Source organism: Triturus cristatus, chromosome 3_2 (assembly GCF_964204655.1).
Source record: "Triturus cristatus chromosome 3_2, aTriCri1.1, whole genome shotgun sequence".
NCBI classification, from domain to species: domain Eukaryota; kingdom Metazoa; phylum Chordata; class Amphibia; order Caudata; family Salamandridae; genus Triturus; species Triturus cristatus.
In genome coordinates, this window is record NC_140584.1 from 1,168,758,399 (window position 1) to 1,168,784,917 (window position 26,519).

The 26,519-nt window shown below is 43.3% G+C and overlaps 1 protein-coding gene across 4 annotated transcripts in view; it reads left to right on the forward strand.

The window, feature by feature from the left end:
* BCS1L (BCS1 ubiquinol-cytochrome c reductase complex chaperone) overlaps window positions 1–26,519 on the forward strand; it is a 113,748-nt gene that overhangs the window by 48,483 nt on the left and 38,746 nt on the right. For all 4 annotated transcript variants that reach the window (XM_085650046.1, XM_085650044.1, XM_085650045.1 and 1 more), the window contains one exon: window positions 1,397–1,794. In XM_085650046.1, coding sequence (XP_085506172.1) covers window positions 1,475–1,794 — 320 coding nt within the window. In that variant the 5' untranslated portion in view covers window positions 1,397–1,474. The remainder of the gene's footprint in view (window positions 1–1,396; window positions 1,795–26,519) is intronic.

Consider the following 26,519-nt stretch of genomic DNA (forward strand, 5'->3'; position numbering starts at 1 on the left):
GGGAGGATCTGAGTTACACGTTCTAGGATGTCTAATCATAGGTAGCTTCGCTGTAGTTTGGAGAACGAATGAGACACTATAGCTAGTCTGGTTGGGTTTCCGGGCACTAAGGTGGGTTTTGGTACACCACGACACACTGAGGTCCTGGTTTCCTGCGCATAGTTCTGTATATGTGCAGACTACCTGCAACACTGGTTTGTGGACAGTTAATGCATTGTAATGCAGTATTTTTTAAAAGGTGCGGCTTCAACTATTTACAAAATTGTTTCATTGTTGGGGCGGTCCCGATACCTAGATGTTGCTCAAAGTGGTTGGTATGGTGTTACCTCACTGATGGTTGCTGCCTGGGGATTTGGCAATGTTCCTGATATTGGCAGTACTGGTCTGATTTATTTGGGAGAAATAATACCAAATATATGTTCTTTCATTCCTGTAGCCAGTTCAAATAATTGGTAATACTGGTTTCTATTCAAACTACAGGAAATATTTAATCTTCAGTATCAATATACAGCTATGTAAAGCATGGAAGTCTACAATAAGTGTATAACAGTTTGCCTCCCATTGTTTTTACAGGCTAGTTGTGACATCACTAATCACTTGTAATTAAAAAAGTGACTTCACTAATCTACTGAAATACCTTAATACATTGGAGTTGTGACATCGCTGTGCACGATACTAGAGACAGCAGACTATGTAATTGGCAGATCATTGTCTAGAATTACAACTATCTCTTAACCTGACAAAAGGCGTACTACATTTTCAGCTGTTTTGTTTTTAGTTTTATTCACTACAAAAATATTTTTATCAGCAAAGAAGAATGGGATTTTGTAGTAATGTTTCTGTGGACTACTGGATTTGAAATACTTTAACCATTTTAACATATATATTTACCGCAGATTACAGTCCGCATAGTGGCATATTTTCACAGTACCAATTCCACATTCATTCTACAAATCTGTCACCAGTGGGTGTCTTTCATAAGAAAGAGCATTAGACAAGAAATTGAGACGGGTGAAGGAACGGTGACAGTGTGTCTAATCATCTATTATTACGGATAAAATACCCTTAACTATATGTACACAAGCATATTGCAAGTCACGTAGGAATTCCTTAACATGATAAAGGATCTTTGCCTTCGTTGCTCTGTGTGGTGACGAAACTCCTCAGTTATTTGCGATATCCTTATAACGATCAGTGGTGAGTACTTGAGCTCGTATAAAATAGCCGACAGCTTGGCTCATATAAAAGATTCTTATCATCAGCAAATACATCATAGATAGTATTTAAACTTGTTGACAATTTAACATAACATTGCCACTGTAAAGACCGTACTGCAAAATGGAGATTTTTATACTGTCAGAGAAAAAAAGTGTAATATTTTCTTTTTTACTCCAAGGTGTGGGCTGGCGCTGCTAAACAACCAAGACTGAGAAGCAGCGCTGAACGTGGTGTTTAATGATTCATATCCCAGAAAATGCCTCTCTCCGATTTTGTTGTGGCCTTGAAGGACAATCCCTATTTTGGAGCCGGCTTTGGTCTGGTTGGAGTTGGCACTGCCTTGGCTCTAGCCCGCAAGGGTGCCCAGTTTGGAGTGATCGCCTTCCGTAGAATGTACATGATCACCCTGGAGGTGCCCAGCCGGGACAAGAGCTACCAGTGGCTACTGAGCTGGATTTCCCACTATGCCAAGCGCACCCAGCATCTCAGCGTTGAGACCTCATACCTGCAGCATGAGAGTGGCCGCATCTCCACCAAGTTCGAGTTCATCCCTAGTCCTGGAAACCATTTCATCTGGTAAGACACAATATTTTCATTTTTGGGATGTGCATAATTGGTCTCTCTTGGTGCTAATCAATATACACCAAGCGGGAGGCTGTCTGGAAATGATCCTAACAGAGGACTTTGCAAATGAGGCCTATGGTTATTAATTTCTTGATGATAAAGCACCTTTGGGAATCACATATGTCAAGCCATCCATCGTTTCATGGGTTTGGCAGCAGTTAGCAGGAGTGGATCATATGCCAATAGCATGTGAGATACCTAGCGAGGTGACATTCCATACCATAGTAACGCTCATGGATGGGACTGAAACAATTGTGAAATTGATCCGGAGTCAAGGAGTCAAGTTGTGAGCCAATTCTAAGTTAACACATTTCTTATACACGATCTCTTTTCCTGAAGTTGAAGATCAAGCTTACAGTTGTATTTTTGATTTCTACACGTGATGAAAAGCCTTACAGATAAAAGCCATCGCACAACTGGTATAAGATTTAAGATTTAACGAGAATGCTCAGTACTATGATTGTGTACTCAAGCAGTCATAATTGAAGTTTTAGGTATAACATGAGGTCTGAAGAATCACATCGCACTATATTTTGCCTAGTGTGTACAATCCTTTGGAAATAGAATTCCTTTAATCGTTTTTTTGCCTCTTCCTTTCGAATTGATAAGAAGTTGTATGCAAATACGAAGATAACTGAAGTTTATTCTTGTAAGGTACGCCTTCGTCCACCAATAGCTTGCAACAGGAAGAACTCAAACATAATTCTGGAGGTATTGATCTCCCAGGTAGGATGCAATAGCAAGCATATAGTCCCACTGACTGTAAAGACCACGGTCCCACATTACCCTTCAGTTTAAAGGGCTGTCAATTTTAAAAAAATCCTTCAGAATTTAGCAGCCTCGCCCTTTACTTTAAAACACCATAGTCCGTGTCTCGAAGGGTAGTTTTAGTCAGGGCTTTAAGTGGGCTGCGTGTCTTCTGGTCTTCGGTCCAGTAGTGATGAATATGGTCATTGAGATGGGTCCCTCTCAAGCTCAATGTTCATGTCCTTAACTTTAAGAGCAAAAACACTGATATAATTAATGTAAAAAAAGATAATCTATGTGAACAATTTAGCTTCTGTTTATTTTACATTTCACCTAATCTTACATTCTTTAAGTAGGTTAGTTATTTCCAGTAAGTTATGTTTCTATTTTTTTCGTGTAGGGTATTTCTTTTCTATAGGGGATACCTTGAACGCTGTCGCCACCAGGTGTTTGAGGGACCACGATTGAAATCTCTGGAGCTGAGACTGAAGGTAGTGCGAGTTTCTCTCAGTGCCCGTCACTGGGTAAAAGCACCGTTCAGAATACATGGTCATTCAATCCTTGGCCTCTCTGCAAAGTGCACAAAGCAATGGCACGTATGCCAGTTGCCATTGTGATTCTATGCAAATGATGTGAAGGAGGTACATGGTTGTCAAAATGATGACAAGGCGAAAGTAAAAGGAAATGCAGTGCCTACAGGTGAGTGGGTACATTGTGTGTTTGGGGCATGGGGTGAAGCAAAAGACATGCAGGGAATAGTGAAGGGGGAATGCAGGAGAGAGTGAAAGGGGAATACAGGAGAGAGTGAAAAGAGGATGCTGAAGAGGAAAGAGATGAGGTGTAAGATATGCAAATGAACAAACTGTGAAGAGAAATAGGGACATACATGTCTAATAAGAAGGGAACACATTGGGGGTGATTGAAACACCCTAAATACCATTACTCTTCCACAGACCTCAGTAATTGTAATTCATAGTCTCATAATTTCAGAATTGAAGCATTTTCAATATTATTTACAACAAAATCGTTGTTACTTGTTTATCCTACATAACTAAGAACCATTGACAGAGCCAATTGTTCTGGTTGGGTTTAGGTGTTGTGTTGTATATCTTGATACAATAAGAGAAAGATCAGAGAGGAACTAAAATAACAATCGAATGGCAGACAGTGGTAAACACAGTTTAGGTGTTTAAGCCACACCCTTTATTAGATAGGCCACTTCCCTTTTAGAAACCCCCTCTTTTTTTCTTCCACGTATAGCCCGAGTGTTAGTGAACACGTACCAGTCTCTTGAGGATCAGTCCAATGCATGGATACACCTTGCAGATGGAACACTCTTTGCAGAAGCTGGTGATGCATTTTCTAAACTCCCAGGATTTTTCCCCGCCTTGTGATAGATTAGAAGAGCCGTCAAATGCTAAATATACAGCCTTTCTGATGAATTTGGTGACTTAAAATGGTGCTAATTGTTAGCAATCTATGCAGTGTTCGGAGTGGAAAATGATTTTGTTCTCCTCCCACTGGCAAAACCTCTTTTCTATCCACCGCCAGTTCTCTGTATGTAGTCAGATGAAGCACAATATATAGCAGAGATGATACTTCTTTTATGATGTAGTAAGTGGAATAGTTAAGTTCACCGGCAATAACATGAGCAGGTCAGCACATGGTATTTTACAACACCAGAAAAAATACTTGCAGCAGTCTGTGTATTTTATAAATGTTAATTTGCTTTATTAAACACTTTTTGATTTTCTCATAAAACCGAAAAGATAAGCAAACAGTGCTCAGCGGCATCAGCAGAGAATGGACGTTTTGCCAATGAACAGCATATCTTGGTTTACCTTTTTTATCCACAGTCTAGGAGAAACCCTCTAACAAAAGATTTCCTAGCTATCGTAACAGAAAGTTTAAATTCTGTTAAGGACTCGGGAGGCAATGATTATGCCTTCTTTCTTCACTTTATTAACATAGCAACTCATTAAAAGGATAACAAAAAAATACGATTCCCAACATCATAGGGCAAAAGGTAGTTTAGAAAACACATAGAAACAGCCAATCCTCGAATAGTAACACTGTCCAATCAGGGGGCTCATAGCCTAACATAGTCCTCTGTCACTGACCGTTTGTCCACTTTCGTCGTGCGAAGCCAGCCGTTGGCGCACTGTAATTGCACCCTGTTTGTTCGCATCAGACCCTGCGAAGACAGAGAGAACATTATCACCTGAACCAAAACTACAAAGCCTGCGAAAGATAATCAGCCACATAGTTAGTGCATTGCAGAACAATCGTTCCCCACCAAACCCTCTCAATAAAAGCAAATACTTACTCGCATACGGGGAGGGCTGTCCTCCTTTGGACCCTAGGGTGGGATAATCCTCGCCTCCGAGTCCTTAATTGAATTGAAACTTTGTTACGATAGCTAGGAAATTTTTAATTCTATGTCAGGACTGGAGGTGAGGATTATGCTAGTTCAAAGCTTGCTCACAACGAGCTGAGCCTTGTCCATCACCGGCTTGAAATAAAATCTCTTGAACATCGAGTCCGAAGACCAATCTGCCTGCGTTGAGGATATCCTCAAGCCAGGCACCCAAGCCGAATGCTTTGGAGGCCATAGCCCCTCGTGCCGAATGGGCACCAAATTGAGGGAGGTTGATGCCTGCTTCCTGCATCACCCATCTAGCAATGGTAGGGGGAAGAGACCGCTTTAAAAGGTTTCTGGAGAGCAATAAGGAGCTGACGTTCACCTAGTGGATGAACTTCCTCCGTCATCTCTTCATATGCTTTAAAACATCTAACACACAGTTTCAAGGAATCTGGAAACTCTGGGTAAGAAATAACCTTGGAATGACATTTCGTCCTTCTAAGGAGAGTGAATGTCACCCTATTTGGAGTAAACATTCTGCTTGTGACATCTAAAGCTCTGATATCAGAGACCCGTCTGCAGGAGATGAGGCCTAGAAGCATAGCTAATTTAGCCGAAAGCTCTTTTCTGGAAAGGAAACGGTTTGGTTGCCAAGACAAAAATAAGTTAAGCACTTGGTTCACATCCCAAAGGACGGAGTAGCGAGATTCCGGAGGATGCGAAAGCCGAATACACCTCAGCAGCCTGCATACCAAAGGGTGTTCGCCTACAGAGGCATCATTCACCAGTAGATGTCCGGAGGAAATGGCAGAGCGAAAGGTGTTTATCGACCTATAAGCCATGCCCTTGGATGCCAGAAAACAAATTGATGACATGCGCTACATCGGCGACCAGGGTATCCAAACCCCATCGCAAACACCAACGGGACCATCTGCCCCAAACTGATCTCTCCCTCTTGACAGTGCTGTCCGCCCAAGCCTTGGATATAAAGGTTTCAGCCTCCTGCAAATGCACTGGGACCTCCCATCGTCCCCTGAAATCCGCCACGCCATGAGTCACAACGATTTGTCCACACCAGAGGATGTTGAACCTTGTAGGGACTCAGAAGCAGAGTCGGAGACTGGGGGAGTAGGATTGGAGAATCCCAAGAAAGTTCCAGAAGAACTGGAAACCAGACTTGTGACCTTCAATAGGGGGTGATTATGACCAACTCTGCGTTTTGATGCCGAACTTGAGCTGTCGATCTTGTGATTATCGCAAACGGAGGGAATGCATACCCCTTCTCCAAGCTCCAGTCCTGCAGAAAAGCGTCAATGGCCACTGCCAAGGGATCCGGTCTCCAGCTGAAAAACCGGGGAAGCTGGTGGTCTATCCTCGAGGCAAACGGATCCACCGAGAATGGGCCCCAGCGGTCGTTCAACATCGCGAATATGCTCGGATCGAGCATCCAGAGGCTGGAATCCCAGAAATTGCGGGACTGAAAATCCACCTCCTGGTTCTCTAGACCTGGCAAGTATTCCGCTTTCACCGCTACCTCACTGTCCAGGCAGTGCTGGCAGAAGCTCGCGGCTAGGTCCGAAAGGGCTTTGGATCTGGTGCCCCCCAGGTGGTTTATATACCGGACTGCCGAAATGTTGTCCAGCTTGAGAAGGACGCATGACTGTACTGAGTCCCTCGTCCAGCAGCGGACGGCGAAAGATCCCGCCAGAAACTCGAAACAATTTATATGTAACTTCTGTCCATCAGGAGACCACAAACCCCCTGTAGAGAGGTCCCCGCACCTGGCTCCCTATCCTAGCCTGCTGGCGTCGGACTCTATAACCAGGTCTGGTGTTGAGCCCAAAATCGCGCGGCTGTTCCAGGCCTCCATGTGGTCTGACCACCACTGTATCTCCTCTCGAGCCTCGCTGGGCAAGGACACTTTGTGAGAGTAAGGGAACCCCTTGCGAAGGAAATATACCTTCAGGCGCTGTAGGGCCCGATAATGCAGCGGTCCCGGGAAAATAGCTTATATGAAGCTGAAAGGAGGCCGACCACTCGAGCCAATTAGCGGAGGGATACCTGTTGCCTGGAAAGGACACGTCGAAGTTCGTGCCGGATTTTTAACACTTTACTGGAGGGAAGACTTAGAGTAGAGGCGGTGGAGTCTATTACGAACCCCAAATAGATGACGGATTGAGAGGGCTGTAACAGGGACTTTTTCTCGTTTACTACGAAACCGAGGCCCGAAGTAGATCCACCGCCTTCTGAAGATGCGCCGACAACTGCCGCGGGCAATCCCCCATAAGAAGGAGATCGTCCAGATACACAATCATCTGAATGCCTTGAGCTCTCAAGAACTCCACCACTGATTTGAGAACCTTGGTTAAGCACCAAGGAGCTGTGAACAATTTGAATGGAAGAGCAGAAAACTCATAAGTTTGACGCCAGACGAACTGAAGGAAACGTCTGTGTGGAGGAAAAATTGGAATTACCAGGTGAGCGACTTTGAGGTCTAGACACACCATCCAATCCTGAGTTCGCAAAACGTTTCTGAGGAGGGGAATACCCTCCATCTTGAAGTGGCGGTACACTAGCCACTCGTTGAATTCGCTTAGATTTATGACCGGCCTGTTGCCACCATCGGTCTTGTCGACCAAGAATATATTGCTGATTAAGCCTGCGGGATGTGGGGAGACGGGAGAGATGGTGCCCTTGTCGAGGAGGGATGTCACTTCCTCGTCCACGAGGGCGGTCTCCTGGAGAGAGAACTGAATGGGACAGGGTCTGGACCACTGGACAGGTTCCCCTAGATAGTCTAAACGGAACCCTTGCAACGCCTGAAGGACCCATGCATCCCCTGTGAGGGAAACCCATGCCTTGAAAAAATTCGCCAGTCGCCCCCCTATTTTTAGGCGGGAAGAAGGGAGAACACTCACCAGGACTTGCAGTGGCCGCTGCTTCTCGGAAGCTTCTGCCTTTGCCACAACATCCTCACGTCGGGTAAAAGTTCCCAAATCGGGACTGGTCCTGATACTCTCTGAGGCCTTATCCTCTCTGCGCGTTCTGGTGGAACTGACGGCCTGTAAAACACTTTTTTAATTGTCGTCTGGGCTTTGTCAAGCGATGTAAATGTATTGACAAATTTTCCTAATTCCATTATAAAGGGCACTCCGAAGAGACCTCCTTGAGCTATAGCGCCCGCCTCAGAGTCCGCCAGATCCCCAAATTTCAGGGCTACCTTAATTTGAAGGGAGCAGCGGCGCTCGGTGGACAGTGCTCAATTAGCGTTGCCCAAAAAAACTACGGCTCTCTGGGCCCACCCCGACAAAGTGTCAGAGGAAATTAAAGAACCTGAGACCTTGGCCTCCTCGGCCATATCTAAAATCTTTGTAAGAGGGCCTAGGACATCCAGGAGCTTGTCGTGGCAGGCCCACCATGACTTGTCAATCCCCTTTTTGGGATCTCTAATACATTTATGTCAAAAAGTGGCCATGCGGGGAGCAATATCCGGGGTAAGGGCCACTCTACCCTCGAGGGAGGGCCGGGGACACTCCGCCCTGCGACTGTTACGGGCTTCTTTTTCTAGGGGCCTACGAATGCACCCCGCCACGTAAGTATCGACCTTGTCGGCCGGGGCCATTCGGAGGAACTTAGGTGGACAATATCGTCACGGTCTAACATGTCTGACGAATTCTTAGAGGCCTGAGAGGGGTGGGAAGGGAGCCAAGATCTGGAAGGACCTGGTTCTTCATCTGCATCTCCTGCCACGTTTGAAGGCCCTACAGGGCGGAGGAGTAGGGGGCTTCCCTGCCAGAAGGGCAGGTTGGCTGTCAAGGAAGGCTTGCTTAACTGGTAAAAGCATCCAAAACCACCCCTGAGTCACTGGTTTTTCGTAGATGGTGGTGGGCCCTGTTCCCCTTGTACTGTCCCCTCCGGGATTGAAGGAGTGGTATCAGGAGTGGTAGACTGGGGGCAGCCATTCAAATGCCTGGGCAATCTGGCAGGAAAACCTTTCTAACGGAGTCATGGCCTCCGCCACTGCCTGATAGATTGATGTGTCTACAGCGTCATAAAAATCATCCCCCCTAGGAAGATCAGCCAGAGGGTCTTCCATGTCCTGATAATCATCCTGGTATTCCATGATAATAGGGTGGGTCAGGTTAGGGACCAATAGGGATGCCTGGTTGTCAGAGCACCTGGCCTCACAGTAGGGCCTACAATCTCAGGGGCTGGGTGTCAGCCTAAAATTAGGTGCAAGCCACTCGCAAATCAATGGGGTTAAAGCCCCTCGGGACACAGGCTGGTAAACAAGATTTTAAAATGTTAGGGTAGCAACCCCTGTTAAAGGCGCCGGTGGGGGCAGTGTTCCATAAGTAGGCCTTCAGGCTAATACAGACCCCTAAAATGCGGGCTGCAACAAACTGAAGTGCAGACTCTGCTCCCAATCTCACTTGGTAGCAGAGCGTTGATAATTATGTAAAAGCGATCGGCTCCTTTCTGTCTCTTACAGCCTGACTGCATACGGACCCAGACTGGTGTCTCGCCTTCCCCACCGGCCGCTCGAGGAATGCACGCGATGATTAAATTCCAGGAATGCAAGCAATTCAAAGATCGCGCTGCACTCTGCGTCGTCTACCACGCCCCCTGGCGCTGGGAGGTTGACGCGACGAGCGAAGGCACCAGCAACACCGCGTAAGAGCGAAACCGATGGGAAATCGGATAACGATTCCAGAGTAATTAGTCGAGTGCGGTCAGCGCTGCGGAAAAAACACATGCAATGCTGACGAAGCTAAATCAAGCAAATCTCCCCCCTCCTGAGAGACCTGCACTCGCTCCCCATGGACAAGAGGATCACCTTCAAGCTCCTCACCCACGCACACAAAGCACTCCACAACGCCGGACCAGACTACCTGAACAGCCGACTCAGCTTCTACACCCCCACCCGCCAGCTCCGCTCCACCAGCCTCGCCCTCGCAGCTATCCCCTGCATCCAACGTACGACCGCCGGTGGCAGATCCTTCTCCTACCTCGCCACCAAGACCTGGAACACCCTTCCAACCCACCTACGACAGACCCAAGACCTACTTTCCTTCAGAAGACTCCTCAAGACCAGCCTCTTCGAGCAGTAGCGCCCCTCAGCGCCTTGAGACCCTCACGGGTAAGTAGCGCGCTTTACAAGTACCCTGATTGATTGATTGATTGAAAGACGCAGTAACACTCGCACGGCAGCAATAACTAAACCATTAACATCAATCAATATGACACATCCAGAAGCGCTAAACATAAAAATTAACAGCGCATGAGAAACAAGTCTACAAAAAAACACAGCATTAGCACCAAACAGTAACAGATAACTGGAGGGTACTTAGTTCGGCTGCGTAGCAGCGAAGAAAGCGAAGACAAACGGCCAGTGACAGCGGAATATGTTGGGCTATGGGCCCCCTGAATGGACAGTGTTACTATGCCAGGACTATCCCAGCCGGTCTTTGGGCAGACATTCCTCCGTCTCTCTGTCCTATCTCCCCCTTAACCCCTACCCTACGCCATTACCCTTTTACTTTCCATTTTTATCGTCTTCCCTTCTCTTGAAATGTTTTTCGCTACTGATGTATCTTGATTCTAATGTACTTTGCTATTTTATGGAACCTTAGGTAAAGCGCTCTGATATCACCCATTTCATCTCCCCCCCCCCCCCCCCTCTACCCCCTTGGATGTCTTATTTCTCCGTTCGCTCTGTAGATAAGTAATATACTATTGTTTTTAGCCAAATCGTTGTGAAAATGGAATCCTGAGTGAATTTACTATTTACATAGTTTCAACTCTAACCACTATTATATGTAGCAGTTATTTGTACTTAATATCACTATTCTGTGATTCTGAGCTTCCCCATTTGCATCTCTCCCCTGAGTGACTCTACAACATACACATTCCCTTTTCTTCTATCTATATATCTTCCTTGTGGGACTCTTCAACTCGTTGACTCCCTCCCTTTGTTCTCCCTGACCCCTGCCTTTTGGGGATCCTGTCTTTTTCTGGATCGCTAATTTACCCTGGTATTGAATGTGTTAACTTTCTGTAATGAATGTGATTTTTCTTTTGCTGTTTGTTCCCCCTCTGTTGACCTACCAGTTCCGACCCGCCTCCTACCCCCTGTCGCCCTTGACTAAGCACTCCTCCTCCCCTCGTTGGGGAAGGATTCAGTAGGTAGGCCTTGGAGTCTTGGAGACCCCTCTGAGAGAGTCAACTGCGTAAAGGGAGCCTCCGGTTTGTGCGCCCTTCCCCTTCACCCTCCCCCTCCTCTTTCACGCTCTGTCTCACCCTCCCCCACCGTTTTCCCTCTTTCATTCTTTGTCTACTCCCACTGCTCCTATCCCTTCTCCCCTGAATCTCTCCCCTTGCCTGCGACGCCGCCTTGCCCCCTGTCCCTTGTGCCCTTTGACTAAGCACTCCTTCTCCCCTTGTTGGGGAAATATCCAATATGTATACTCTGGAGTCTAAGTGATCCCTCTGTGAGAGTCATCCCCTATATGCGTAACCCTTTTTTTTTTATCAGGCACATTGTTTTATTCTAATAGCTATATGTTTATGCACGTATAGTAAAATATCTTGCACAAAAGACAACTGAAGGCTTTGCCATAGGCCCCAACTGACCTGTTAGAATTCCAGCTATTACCATGATGTACTTAGTATTATTATTATTTTTTTTAGAAGTACATGTCAGTTCATAAACAATACATTAAAAAAAGGAGTATAAACAAATCAAATTATGGCCACACAATAAATTACTATGAAATGTTACCTTCTCAGATTTCTAAATATAAAAAAGATAATACAGATATCAAAAGATAGAATTGTTGAGGCACTCATAAAACCTGGAAAGGAAGAAATAGGAATCGTGGACTAGGGAGGAGATGATAAAGATAGTATACAATATGCAGTAAACCATGTATTCTAGATAGATGGAAGATAGTAGCGATAATATCATACACATATAATATTTCAATTGAAGATATTCTCACTAACTCAACAATTTCCAATAGGTGAACAGTAAGTCCTAATTCAAATAACAGTGTTACTGGCTAAAGCATCAACAGCCCTAATGATAACATCAACAGCATGAATATAAATAATGATGGTAATAAATTAATAAGGAAATGAAGAAAAAAAAAAGTGATTCCCTGATTGTAGTTCCTAATTAGAAGAAAAATCTGAAATATTACCAGAAATAGAATATTTATTAGCTAGAAAGGGGTTCCAAATTTGGATGAAAGTTCCAACATTGTCCTGCAATCTATAAATGAGTTTTTCATATGATGCTATTTTATACATTTCAATAAGCCATTCATCATGTGTAGGGCATTGTGGTGTTCTCCAATGTCTTAATATACAAATGTTTCCTACAGTGAGTGCAATAGCTATCAATCGTCTTGTATGAAATGTGAGATTTGGGAGATTAGTAACATCATGTAATAGAACACATTTTTCCGTTAAGGGAATGGACACTTGTATAGCTCTGTGTAGAGAGGCAGTTATGGAAGACCAATATTCCTTCAAAATTGGGCATCGAAATAAAATGTGTAGTATATCGCAGTCCTGCTATGGGCACCTCCAACAGGTAGATTGGTGTAGTAAACCTGCTGACTTGAGTTTTTGTGGTGACCAGTAACAGTTATGAAGAATTTTGAAAAGAGTAAATTTCATTTTGGCCTCTCTGACTCCCTTATCCATGTTCATAATAACATCCTCCCATTTCTCATTGGAATAAGCTACAGTAATTAACCCTTGCCATTTGACATGAAGTTGTGCTAGTGATGGGTATGAGTGTAATGTATGCACTATGAGATTATAAAATCCAGAGACTGCACCTTTGAATTCCCCCCAACTTTTAAAGTATTGTAACATTGGGGAATCCTCAACTATCCAAGGAAATGGTCCTAGTCTACGAAATAGGGCTGGTTTTAGTTGTAAGTATTTCCCCTCTTGGGGGGCAGGGAGTTGAAATTCTATCTGAAGCATTTCAAAGGTTTTAAGCTCACCTTCTAAAGTGAGTAAGTGATCCAACGTTAGAATACCTTCTCTCTCCCATATATCCCAGGATATAGTCTGTTGAACTATTCTAATATCAGTGTTATGCCATATGGGGACCTTTCCATGCAGTCTTTGGTCACTCTTAAGGAGTTTGTGGGCATGTATCCAAATCTTAAGCATAGATTGAATAATAGGGTTGGAAGTTTGTAAAGCAGGTGATTTATGAGTGTAAAACATGTGCAAACCTGAAGTTGCCTGTACAGTTGTCTTTCAGTGAGAACCCATAGTGGGGGATCATCCTGTCTGGGCCAAAGATAAACCGATTGAGATAAATTGAGGGCTGTATAATAATGCTCAATACATGGTAAACTAAGACCCCCCCCCATATCGCCTGTGAGCAATCAATTTTGAGGTTCTAAGTCTAGGTCTCAGGGATCCCCAAATAAAGGTTTTAATACCTTTGTCAATATCTCGCAATATTGATATTTTAACTGTCAAAGGCAACATACCTAAAACATAAGTGAAACGGGGCACTATAATCATTTTCACTGCCTGTACTCTACCCCAAAAAGACAAGTTAAGATGGGACCATTTTTCATACTCTGACTTCGTTTTGGCAATAAGTAGATCTAAGTTATCTTGAATCATACGTTCTAAACCTGTGTTGATGTAAATACCTAAATTCTTCAGGCGGTCCACTTTACATTTAAAATTATAGCCCAAAATAGCTGCTTTCATTGTACCCCTGAACAATGGTAGAGCTTCACTCTTATTCCAATTGAATTTGTAGTCAGAAATGATTGAGAAGCGAGAAATGGTAGACATGAGTCTAGGGAGTGAAGTAGGCAGATCAGTAAGTGTGAGCAATATGTCATCTGCATAAAGAAGTATTTTTGAGATCCCTGCTGGTGTAGGAATGCCTGCTATTTGTAAACACTGTCCTATTGCCGCAGCCAGCGTTTCAAGAGCAAGAAGGAACAAAAGGGGCGATAAAGGGCAACCATGGCAGATTCCTCTTGGCACTAAAAAAGATTTTGAAAGGAAACCCCCACAATTCACTTGTGAGGAGGGTGTCTCATATAACCATTTGTCCTTAGAGATATATTCATTGCCTAACCCCAGCCTACGTAGTGTACGGAACATATAGCTCCATTCAATACGGTCAAAGGCCTTTTTGGCATCTAAGGATAAGGCTACTCTGTCTTCTCCAGCATCCTTCGAAAGCCAGAGTATGTGAGCCAGAGTGCGTAGATGTTTATGAGAATTTCAGCCTGGCATGAATCCCACTTGAGAATTATGTATGAGTTTAGCGATAACTTGTTTGAGTCTTTTGGCGAGAATGGTGGCTAATATCTTTAAATCTGTATCCAGAAGGGAAATTGGACGATTGTTACTGCAGTATAATGGATCTTTCTCAGGTTTGGGAAGGACCGTTATGGTAGCTTTATTTGTGAGAGAGGAGAGGATACCAGTTTCCTCTGCTTCTTTATAGGCCTCATAAAGGGCGTCTATTGCTTCTGGTTTTACCCAACAGTAAAATTCCCCAGGAAAACCATCTTCTCCCGGTGCTTTTTTGTATGGAAGATTAAAGATTGGTTGGGCAATTTCATCTCTTGTTGTTCTGCCTGCCAGAATATGCCGATCCTGTTCATTTAGGCGGGAGGAGTGTTATTTTATAAAAAAAATCCGGATCTTTGTGGTGATCATCATCAACCTCTGAGCTATATAACTTCTCATAATAATCTGCAAATGTATTAGCTATTTCCTGAGTCTCAGTTATCAGCTTACCTTCAGAATTATAAATAGCTGTCATAGCTTCTCTCTGTTTTAATCGTTCTGCTAGTAAACGACCGGCTTTTTCTCCTTGTTCGTAATTTCGAGCCCTAAGTCTATATAACATATATACTGCTTCTGAAGTATATAGTGTATTGAAGTCCTTTTTAGCCTTTTCCAATCTACATCTGGAAGCTTCGATTGGATTGGTAAAATGAGCATGTGTCAGGGTTTTGATATCATTTTCTAAAATACTCTGTTGTTCTGTTCTACGTTTATTTGCTATGGCAGAATCTCTCATAATTTGACCCCTAATGGTGGCTTTTTCAGCTGCCCATAAAATTTGTGGAGAAGAAACTGAACCTTTGTTGTCATTCATATAAGTCGTCAAATGTGATTGTGATTTTTCTGTTGGTAGTTTGTATCGGGATATGTTTAAACGCCATGGTTCCTACAAGGACGTTTCAGGCCAAAATTAAGCTGTAGACTGATAGGAGCATGGTCTGAAAGTGCAATTTCTAAAATATCACAATTCGGTACATGTGGTATGATAGAATGTGAAATAAGGAAATAGTCTATTCTAGAATAGGAATCGTGTACTGCAGAGTGATATGTAAACCCCTTATCTGAAGGATGTAGTAAACGCCAAATGTCAGTCAACCCATGATCTTCACGGATGTCTCCAAGTATCGCTCTATCTCTGCCATGTGTCGTGTCTAGGGGGCCCGTCCTGTCTAAGACCACATCTGGGGCAAGATTCCAGTCACCCCCAGAGCTATTTTGGAAATTCCCATCTCTGTTACAATTCTGTTTGGATGAAGGAAAAAAGAAGCTTTGTTTCCAACGGGGGCATAAATGGACCCCACTCCTAATATGTTATTACCGATTTTCAGCTTGGCTAAAACAAACTGACCATCTTCATCTGACCAGGACTGTGGTATTTGATATTGCAGAGTTTTCCGTATCAGAATGGCTACACCACATTTTCTAGTAATAGTATGGGACATAGGATCTCCTGACGTGTGAGAAGGAGGTTTACAGCTGTAAAGAATCTGGCCTACCCAATCTCGTTTTAATTTTTCTGATTCTATACCGGATAGATGTGTCTCTTGAATGAGAGCAATATCTGTATGTTTGGAGGCTAAATAGGAAAGAATTTTCTTCCTTTTAATGTAATTAGTAAAGCCATTGACATTGATAGGCACAATGTGCATAGGACTAGTTGTCATGATGCTGATTGGAAATGTTGTATGTTTGTATTGTGTGAGAATGTATCAAAGAGGGTAAAAAGGGAAAGGAAGGTTGATAAATGATGTGAGAATATGGTAATGGAAAATTACTGAAGCGAGGGAGAGAGTGGAAAAAAAAAGTATAATTAACCTGAAACCAATATGTGCAAATATGATCACAAAATATTGTTTATACTAAACTTCAATTGGTGTAAGTACACCGTTCTACCTGCTAGAAAAGAAAAGAACACGACGAATCAACAATGTATATCTTTCGTCGGTGGGTTTAAACATCAATGTGAGACGCAGACGCAGGGGCGAAAACTACACGTGGTAAACAGATTATGAAAAGAACCAAGCCATGGAGTTATAAAGTCCATCTAGGAGATTTGTATATACAAATACAGTATGAGATATACATGGTGTATTGAACAACAATGTAGGAGAAAAGGAAATGAATCATATCTATCAGAGGTAATAACTGGAGTAAAACAGTAATAAAATTATATTAATACATAGCATGCATATATAATCTTCTACCTGTAAGAAGCAACAGTGGAAGGTTTAGCATCAGATACTTTATCAAAAGACGTGGATAACTTCAGAGGTGATCTCGATTTGTCTCTGGTATTTTCCTGTGTGAGTACTTGACGGACCGGTTCATGACGCAGGAGACACGCAATTGGTCTAGGTCTAGATTCAAGGGTTGAAGTTGAAGTTCTTGACCGAATCCTGTGAGCTCTCTGCAACTCAAGGGGATGTTCAAAAGATATGTTCAGTAGCCGCGGTATCAAGGTTAGTAGCAAGCTCTTTACATCATTATTCATTTCCATTTTTTCTGGAATTCCATAAAAGCGAACATTATTTCTTCGGGCCCTGTCTTCCAAATCTATTACTTTTTGTTTTAAATGCCAGATATCTGGACCCCAACAAACTGCATTATCTAATCTTTCTTCCAAAAGGGTGGTTCGTTTATCTAGAGTTTCCACTTTGGTATGAAAATAGTTTAGGTCCATCCTTATTGACTTCATTTCTGGGAGCCCATTACACGCACCTTGCACCAGCAGTTTTGTCCTTCTGCTCTTCTACCCACTGTTGACCGGAGAAGCCTAAGGGGAGCACGCAGGCAGACCGGGCGGACCGCCGGACAGGAGAACTACGCCTCCCAAGATCCTTAGCGGCGCTTCACGCAGTGCACGCAGTCACCAGCGCGCCAGGAGGCGCCTAAAGGTTGCCAGGGCTCCCGCAGCACGGCCGCACCCGGGCTGGGCCACAGCTCTGAAATTCATGTCCCAAGGTATCGTGTCTTTGAAATTATTTTGCTAAAGGTGTCATAACGCCTAAGGATTGGAACTTTGTAGACATCTGATATAACTTTGGTTGGATACTGGACTGCTGTTTTGCTGCTATTCACACCCAAGGGAGTGCGTTTGAAAGGTTTTAAGCCTGCCATGAGTATTGGCTAATATATATTTTTATCCTTCTTCTTTTTTCTTTTATCTCTGCTTTGTTGGTAATTTAAAAAGTGTTGGGTCCTTTTTATCCTGATTTTTGCCATCTGTTTGTGACATACTCAATATGGGGAAGAGAAAAACAATGTCCACTCAGAATAGGAAATCAGTTAGTACAGGAGAGCACTCCCGCCAGTCTTTACTCAGCTACCTCACTGGAGCTGTAGGCGCCATAGAATGGCAGATTAACACAGTCGAGGAGGTCCTTAAACCTGGTGTAGATGAGAGTACCACAGAGAAAGTGAGCTCTGAATTAGTTGAGGATAAGAGAAGTAAAATGGCTGTGTGGTGAATATTTCTGACCATCTGTCAGGTAGTGAGCAGGAACTTGATGCGCAGCACCAGCCACCAAATAAGCGTGCCAGGAATCCGAGTAATTGTCCCAGTATCTGCCCGAACACCAACGGTGGGGAAGCTATAGACTCTATTGCAGTAGAGAGGTTTTCCCCTAAAACCCGAAAATGGGCCCAGAAAAGGACAAAGTCAATACCAGTAACTAAATCAAAAAACGGGGAAAAAGCAATAATTAATACTAACACGCGCACGCAAATTGAGGTAGAAAAGCTAAAAGTTATACTGGATGTTCTAGACACATTGATAAGAGACAGCCTAGGTAGCCTGATAACTAGAATAGGCGCAATTGAGGCATCTTTAGCTAAATGCTTAGATATCGTTCAGCTTTCAGTATCAGGTAGAATGAATTTGGTTGGCCACACTACTAAAGATGACCATTTAGCTATTATCTGACATACAAGACACACTGGTCCTGTTAGTACTAGCTTTAAGGCTCCTACAATTGTCTCCCCTCCAATAATTCAAAATACACTAGCCGCTAATTCATCGGTCCACTTAGCTACTAGCGCACCGGCCCTGTTGAAGTCAGCAACAACTTCTTCCTTAGCAAACCCAAGTAATGCGAGCCAGAATCCGGAGTTAAAACATGTCACACGCTTAGATTTACCACCAGCGGTTACACCGTATGTAGTGATTTTAGTTAATGTCCCTGCATTGGCTGATGACATGGGTGAATCTAAGGAATAAGTCCTTACAGTGGCTGGGTTGTAGGTCAGGCTTAACCGGCAAATTATTTGATGAGTTCAAAATGGTAAGGAGGGTAGGCTGGTTAGGGAGAGGGCCAAAAAACTACCAAGGGGACTGCGTTGTGTTGACATTCAAAACGCCAAATTCTGTGAGATTAATCCTGAATAGAGTTGGAGATAACCTTATGGGAAACTCACAGATCAGTGCCGTTACCCTAGGATATTTTCATCAGCCCTTACAATGGAATCCCCCTAGGCCAAACTGGGAAAAAGTCTATGCAGTCCTATAGGAGTCAGTTTAATATTTCCACCCAAAATCGCTTTGACAGACTTAACGAGCTTGAAGAAGTAGACTGCCTGAGATCTGGGGACTCTATCGAAGCTGCCCCTATTAGCCCATCAGATGGTGTCCGCTATAAGGGTCCTTTATTAGTCCGCCCTAGTTGTACTAGAACAGTACAACCACCCCAAGAGATACCAGCCAACACAGCTGTCAATCATGGAGAGAAGCGGGATAATTTTGTGCATACTTCCATCCCTCACAATGAAATTATCCCCACTTTTGGCATAGGTACTGGTGGTAAATTGGGCAGCAATGTAAAGGATATCAAATGTCAGATCATGTTTTGGAATGTGGCTGGACTGAAAACAACAGTGACTAACACTGTGTGGGTGGATTATGTAAACAAATATGAGATACTTAGTCTACAAGAAACCTGGGCTGAGGAGCCGATTCATTTGTGTGGCTATAAAACATTGCACACCCCAGCAACCAGATCGATACATGGCAGAGCAAAAGGGGGTCTTTGTACTTACATCTCCAATTATTTAAAAACTAGGAAAGTTGAGATGGTGGCTAATAATAGTTATTATCATATTATTAGTATGCACGTGGACAAGGCTTCCTGTGTGATTATTTTGAATTCCTATAATAATGCCCCCTCTGAAATGGTGGAGGAGGTATTGGGACATTTATGCAGAGATGTGAAAGATTTGCTTAGCTGGATTACCAAAGACTTTTTTGTCATTTGGGGAGGCGATTTTAATTGTTTTATGTAACAAGGGAGACAGGGGGGTGTGTGGGATTAGTCTTGGTAAAGACACTAGTTTCCCACACTTTTCTCATTCATTGCATGGGGATCTCCTGAATGACATTATATTCTCTTGTGACATGGGGTTTGCAAATAGCCTATGTTTACCTGAGGCCCCTTTCAGTCCAACTTTTAATGGTAGAGGTGTCTTTTCAACTATCGATTACATCCTGATATCCTGTAGACACTCTGCCCATGTTAGGAACTTTATTACTCATGATATCGCTTTAAGCGACCATTTTCCATTAAGTGTTGATATTTTGGTGTTTAATCAAGACTTTAATAGGAAAAATAGATCCACGCAATTCTTGAATAACATCATCTTGAGCAGACAAAATGGATACGCATTGAAGTGGACGAAAGTGATACCAGAGGAATTTCTTTCTAAATTACTGATGACATGTAAAAATAGTTTTCGTGTCTGCTTAGATGAAAATTCTTCTCACTCAGCAATTATAGAGAATTTTATAGGTATTTCAGCCCAAATTAAAAATTGTCTCTGGGTAAACGCCAAAAGGTGCAGCACTAACAGTGAAGGATGGTTTGATTCTACCTGTACTAAGGCCTATTCTAGACTTAAACATGCCTTAAAAGCTAGAGTTAAGGACTATGACCTTATTAGAGAAGCCAGAAGGAATTACAAGAGGGCACTAACAAAAAGGAAGGATTAATTAAAAGAGGAAGCGTGGAATGCCCTGCATGAGGCTTGGACGAATCGCGATTCCGCTGCCTTTTGGAAGGCGGTTAACGCGCCTCTCCTTATTGATAAAACTAAAGCAATTATAGAGATTGCCATCCCGGAGGAGGAATGGGTATCACATTACTCCAAGCTCTACACTAATAAACCACTAGATGATCATGTGCCGGTGGAGATAGAGGCTGACTTGGAGCTCTTATCCTCTTTACATTATCTTAGAATGGACTTTACTTTGAGTGAGGTCAATTCTGCCATAATGGCTAGCATGGGCGGCAAGGCACCGGGCCCGGATGGTGTCCCGGTTGACTTGTTTAAAAATAATGTGGCAATATGGGGACCACTGCTTACGCAACTTTTTAATGCATGCTGTTCAATGGGGCTGTTAACGACATGGTACAAATCCACTATTGTCCCTATTTTTAAAATTTGCTGAAAAACTGTCAGCGGGTAATCAGAAATGTCATACAGCTTTCCCCTGCTGTGTTTCCTGACAACATGAGTCATTTTATCCACAGACTTCTGTGATTCTAAAAAAAACAAATTATGGCTTCATGTTTTCAAACAAGGGGTGCTAAAAAACAGGGTATCAGAAATGCCACACCGCTTTCCCCTGCCTAGCCAAATTCCCTCTACACTCTCTGCTAATAGGAATCCCCATGTTACGTAGCAGAGACTAAGCTATCAAATGGAGAGAGATAAATACCACAGAGTTGAAAGTTCTTATATGCTTCTCATGTGTCATGTGAGCAATTCAAAAACAATTCAAAAACAGGCAGCAGTCTTTCCACTTCAACAAAGGGAATTTCTCTTAACTCTTTAGAATCAGGCTGTTTAATGACAGAATGAGTCCTTTTTTCACAGACTTCTGGGATTCTAAAAAGTATGGCTGCATGTTTTCAAACAGGGGTTGCTGAAAAACAGAGTGTCAGAAATGCCACATAGCTTTCCCCTTTTTAGCCAAATTCCCTCTACCCACTCTGCTGACAGGAATTCCCATGTTACGTAACAGAGTCTATGCTTCTCCTGTGTCCTGTGAGAAATACAACAGCAATTAAAAACAAGCATTTTCAATGCAATAGGTCTCGCATTATTAAAGTTTGAGCTGTTGGCATTGCTAATAATAATGCAACACAAATAGCACCTCAAAGATTCAGTAATGTGAGACCTATTGCATTGCAATTGTTTTTTTAGTTGTTTTTTTTATATAGCACGAACTTGAGTGAAAGGTGTGTATTTATGTTGCATTGAGTACAGTGTAATTATGTGTTGTGTTATTATGTGGCACAGAGTGGTATTGTGTGGAGTGTATTTATATTGCATTAAGTAGAGCGTAATTATGTGACGTGCAGTTATGTAGTACTGAGTGGTATGTGGAGTGTGTTTGTTGTATTGAATACAGTGTAATTATGTGATGTGTAATCACACAACCACACCCACAACCACACACACAACCACAACCACATACACAACCTCACACACACAACCACATACAACCACACACACAACCCACACACACACAACCACACGCACAACCACAAACACACACACAACCACAACCACACACCCAACCACCACAACCACACACATAACCACCACAACCACACACACAACCACATACACAACCACACACACAACCACACATACAACCACACACACTCACACACAACCACACACACAACCACACACACCCACACACACACAACCACACACACACAACCATGCACACACAACCACACACACACCACACACACACATCCACACACAACCACACACACACAACCACACACAAACACACACAACCACACACACACACAACCACACACACCTATGCACACACAACCACACACACCACACACACACATCCACACACAACCACACAACCACACACACACAACCACACAACCACACACAACCACACACAAACACACACAAACACACACACACAACCACACACACCTATGCACACACACCTATGCACACACAACCACACACAACCACACACACCACACAACCATAACCACACACACAACCACACACACAACCACACACACACAACCACAAACACACAACCACTCGCACACAACTACACACACAACCACACACACACACAACCACACACACACAACCACACACACAAACACACACAACTACACACACACACCCAACCACACCCAACCACACACAACCACACACAACCACACACACAACCACACACACAACCACACACACAACCACACACACAACCACACACACAACCACACACACAACCACACACACAGCCACACACACAACCACACACACAACCACACATACAACCACACACAGCCACACACACAACCACACACACAACCACACATACAACCACACACACAATAATAATAATAATAATAATCTTTATTCGGTTTTTTAGCATTGCAAAACCATAAAAGATATCATAGCATACAAATATTCACAGTAAAATTTGTTTTAAAAAGTATAATTAAATATACAGTTAAAAAGAGGGAAATGTAAACGGTTAGATGGTATGCGAATTAGTCCTCAGTTTTACAGATTATTTCTGTGCCTCATGATACACTTTAAAAAATTCAATACATGATAAACAGTACATTCTGAGTCCAAAGTTTGAAGTGCCAGCATAGCTGGACGGCATTGTCTGTGACCCCATTTTTTTAGTAAAGGGATTAGCCAGATTTTTCGATGGGTATAAAAAAATTTGCAAAACAATATTGTGTGCATGGTGGACTGTTGGGAAAGATCATCACATGGGCACGGATCCATCTGAGTATTCCAGTTGTTTTTTTCAGGAAATGACACTAGCCTGAAGAAAAGATTCATTCTGAACCTTGTTAGGAGCATCTTTTCATAAGTTGTAATCTCCAGAGTCAAATATGGCTGGATTTTCGGGGACTGCTGTGTCATGATTGCGTGAGTAACAGATTTTTTCGCAATCAGCGAGGTCAGTCTAAGGGATTCCAGATGGCTCAAACGCAAATAATTTCAGTTCTTTTTTGGATATTTCTTTCAAATTTTCTGGCGTGTGGTAATATTTTTGTAGACCCAGGTCAGAAAAAAAATGTCTTACATAAGAGAGCCAGGGTATTTTGTGAGCGTGGTCCAACACCATAGAGTCGTGCAGAATGCTTTTGGTCAGGCTATTTTTTTCCGACAGCCAGACTCGCCTCCAAAGTAAAAGAGGTTGGATTTTCATTAAATCTTCGATATAAGGGATTCCCAATTCTATGTGTGAGGCATAGGTGGAGGTGCCTCTTGGGGTTGATAAAAGGAATCTCATGAAGATATTCTCCTCTTTTTGTATGGAGCCGGTGGGTGTATGTCCCCAGATCCCTGCACCGTATAGTGCGATGGCTTGGCATTTCGCCACATAAATCTGTAGTAATTCTACTGATGGTCTTTTCCCGAGTTTATTGGAGAATTTCATCAATGCCATGATCGCTCGTTTGAAGAGATGTCTCCTGGCCTCAACCGCCGCTTTCCAGTTTAGGGCGTCGTCGATCATAATGCCTAAGTAGGGATATTGTGAGGTCTTTTCAATTTTTTGGTCTTTCAGAAAGATGGACTTAGTTGCTTTTCTTGATCCACCGACTACCATGACAAAAGTTTTTTTGACATTAATGTGCAAGTCCAAGGCACCCATGAAATCTGCGTATTTGGATAAAGATTTCTGCAGTTCAATGGGGGTACGTGCTAAAATGACTGCATCGTCCGCGTAGAGCAGCGCGGGGATCAAGCGATCTTTTGCTCTTGGGAGGTCTCTCCCCCCTCTCAACATAGACTCTTCTAAGCCATTGGTGTACAAAGAGAAGAGGAAGGGGGCCAGGACGCAGCCTTGCCTCACTCCCCGCTCTACCCTGAATGGTGATGTCAGTTCTCCTTTTGTCCCGTACCTCACTCTCGCCGTGGCTTCACTGTATAGCTCCCTCAGAAAGTCCAAAAGAGGGGGGTCTACCCCCATTGCGCTCAGCAGCGACCAGAGCTTCGCGTGCGAAACGCAGTCGAATGCGGAGGACAAGTCCACATATACCATGTAGATGGAACCAGGTTTCGCATGAGTATATTTTGATGTTAGCAGGCTTAAATTTAGGGCCTGTTCGACAGTTCCAAAGCCCTCCCTGAACCCGAACTGTAAATCTGAGAGGATGTTATTGTCTTCTACCCATTGCTGTAACTTCTCAAGAAGAACTCTGCCAACTAATTTGCCCAAGGAGTCGAGGAGCGAAATTGGTCGATAACACTTAGTGTCTTGTCGGTCCCCCTTCTTAAAGATTGGGACCATAATGGAAGATGACCATGACTCTAACAGGCCGAGTTTCGTTGTTGCTATGCAAACTCTTGTGAGTATTGGTACCCAGAGGTCTGGGAGGTGTTTAAATAAGTCGACTGGGACCCCATCTGGGCCGGGAGCTTTCCCACTCTTACTTAGTGATAGCGCCATTTCAAAGTCCTGCAGCTCAACATCCATTAAGATTGGGTAAACTACTGGGTTGATGTTAGAATGGTGTTCTTCACTAGTAGATGTCAGTTTGAAGATTTTTGAAAAGTGGTTCACCCACGAATCCTCGTCAATGGCCACATCTATTTTTGGGCCGTTGAGGTCCGTTAGCAAGGGAGATTTAACTATTTTCCAGAATGCCTGACTATCTTTCAGAAGTGCACTCTTGTGCAGAGCATTCCACAAAGATTGTTTCAGTTCTTTTTTCCTTGCTTTTCTAGCGGTGTTATACTCCCGTCGAAGAGATTGGATGTTTGTTTTGTCTCTATTTGGATTTCCGAGAGCTTTCTTCAGGTTAGTCTGTGCCTTGGTACAGTCTCGGTTAAACCAACCCGTGGAGCTTGTTTTGTTTTGTTTAGGAGTTTTAGTTAGTAGTTTTCTGACTTGCTCTGTAATTGTCATAAAGTTTTCCACGATTTGATTCAGCTCTGCATGAGGGTCGAGACAAATCAAAATATTATTATAGGTAGATTTAACTAGTTGTTTTGTAAGAATATTTGGGTCCACTTTTTCCCATTTTATGGTATATCCATTGTTTTTTCCCAATTCTAACCTGTTCTGTGTTAGAGTATCTGCTATAGTTGCCATTAATGTTCTTGGTTGGTTTGTTTGGAAGTTTATACTTAAGGCAGAATGATCGCTCAGATTGTTTTGCAGAATTTTAAAGTTATTAATTTGGTCTTTGAGGGCTTCTGAGACTATTACGTAGTAAACAGTGGTCTCATGGCCCCTTCCTCTGTAGGTGGGTTCTAGTTTGTTGTTTGACTGTTGAATGGGGTTTATAATTTGCAAATCCAGATCGGAAAGTATTTTATTCATGATTGGCCCCACTCCTGAGTCTATAAAGTGGATTATAGGGTTCTCATATTCGTCCACCATTCCACAGGTGTCGTTGTTGGGGCAGGGATGTAGATTGAAATCTCCTCCCCAAATTATATGGGCACTTCCGATTTTCTGTTTGGGGTGCCAGTGTTCGATTATTTTTTCTTGAATTAGGGAAAGAACGTTCAAAAAATTGTCATCCGCTAGGTTGTTATATATGTTGATTATTGTGATGAGGAGTTTTTTCCCAATTATGAAGGTGAGGATCTGGAAATTTGATAGAAGGTCTACCTTGACGATCTTCATGTCAGAAATTGTATTTGCTAGGTAGGTTACCAGACCCCCTTTAGGTCTACCTGAAATACTAGGAAGAGCGGGGGATGTAAATGTCCTGTATCCCTCAAGGTGTAGGGGCGTCGTTGCCCAGGTTTCTTGTAAACAAATAATTTGGGCCTCCTTCAAGAAACCAGCGGCCGAACCGTCCTCTATTTTATTTCGGAGACCCGCCACGTTCCAAAAGATCACAGGAAGCTGTAAGGATGTGTTGTCTAAGGCTAGGGTTTTCGATTGTAGAGCGGCTGGAATGGAGATGGATGGAGCCAAGGTTTCTTGTGGGGGCTCCGGGGATTTAATTATTGGTCAATCGACCATTTCCAGGCCGCTAAACCGATTCATAGTCGGTATGCCTGGCCAGTTTTGCCCATTGGTGGTATCTCTATAATTGGATCCGTATGGTTGGTGGGGTGGTCTCTCCCACTGCTCCCAGTTTCTAGGTCTGTTTTGTGGTCCCATAATCTGCCACGGGACTTTTCTTTGCTGGTGATTCTGATTTGCTGGCCACCAGGGGTTATCAAGGTCACTATGTCGCGGGGGTAGTTTTGGTCC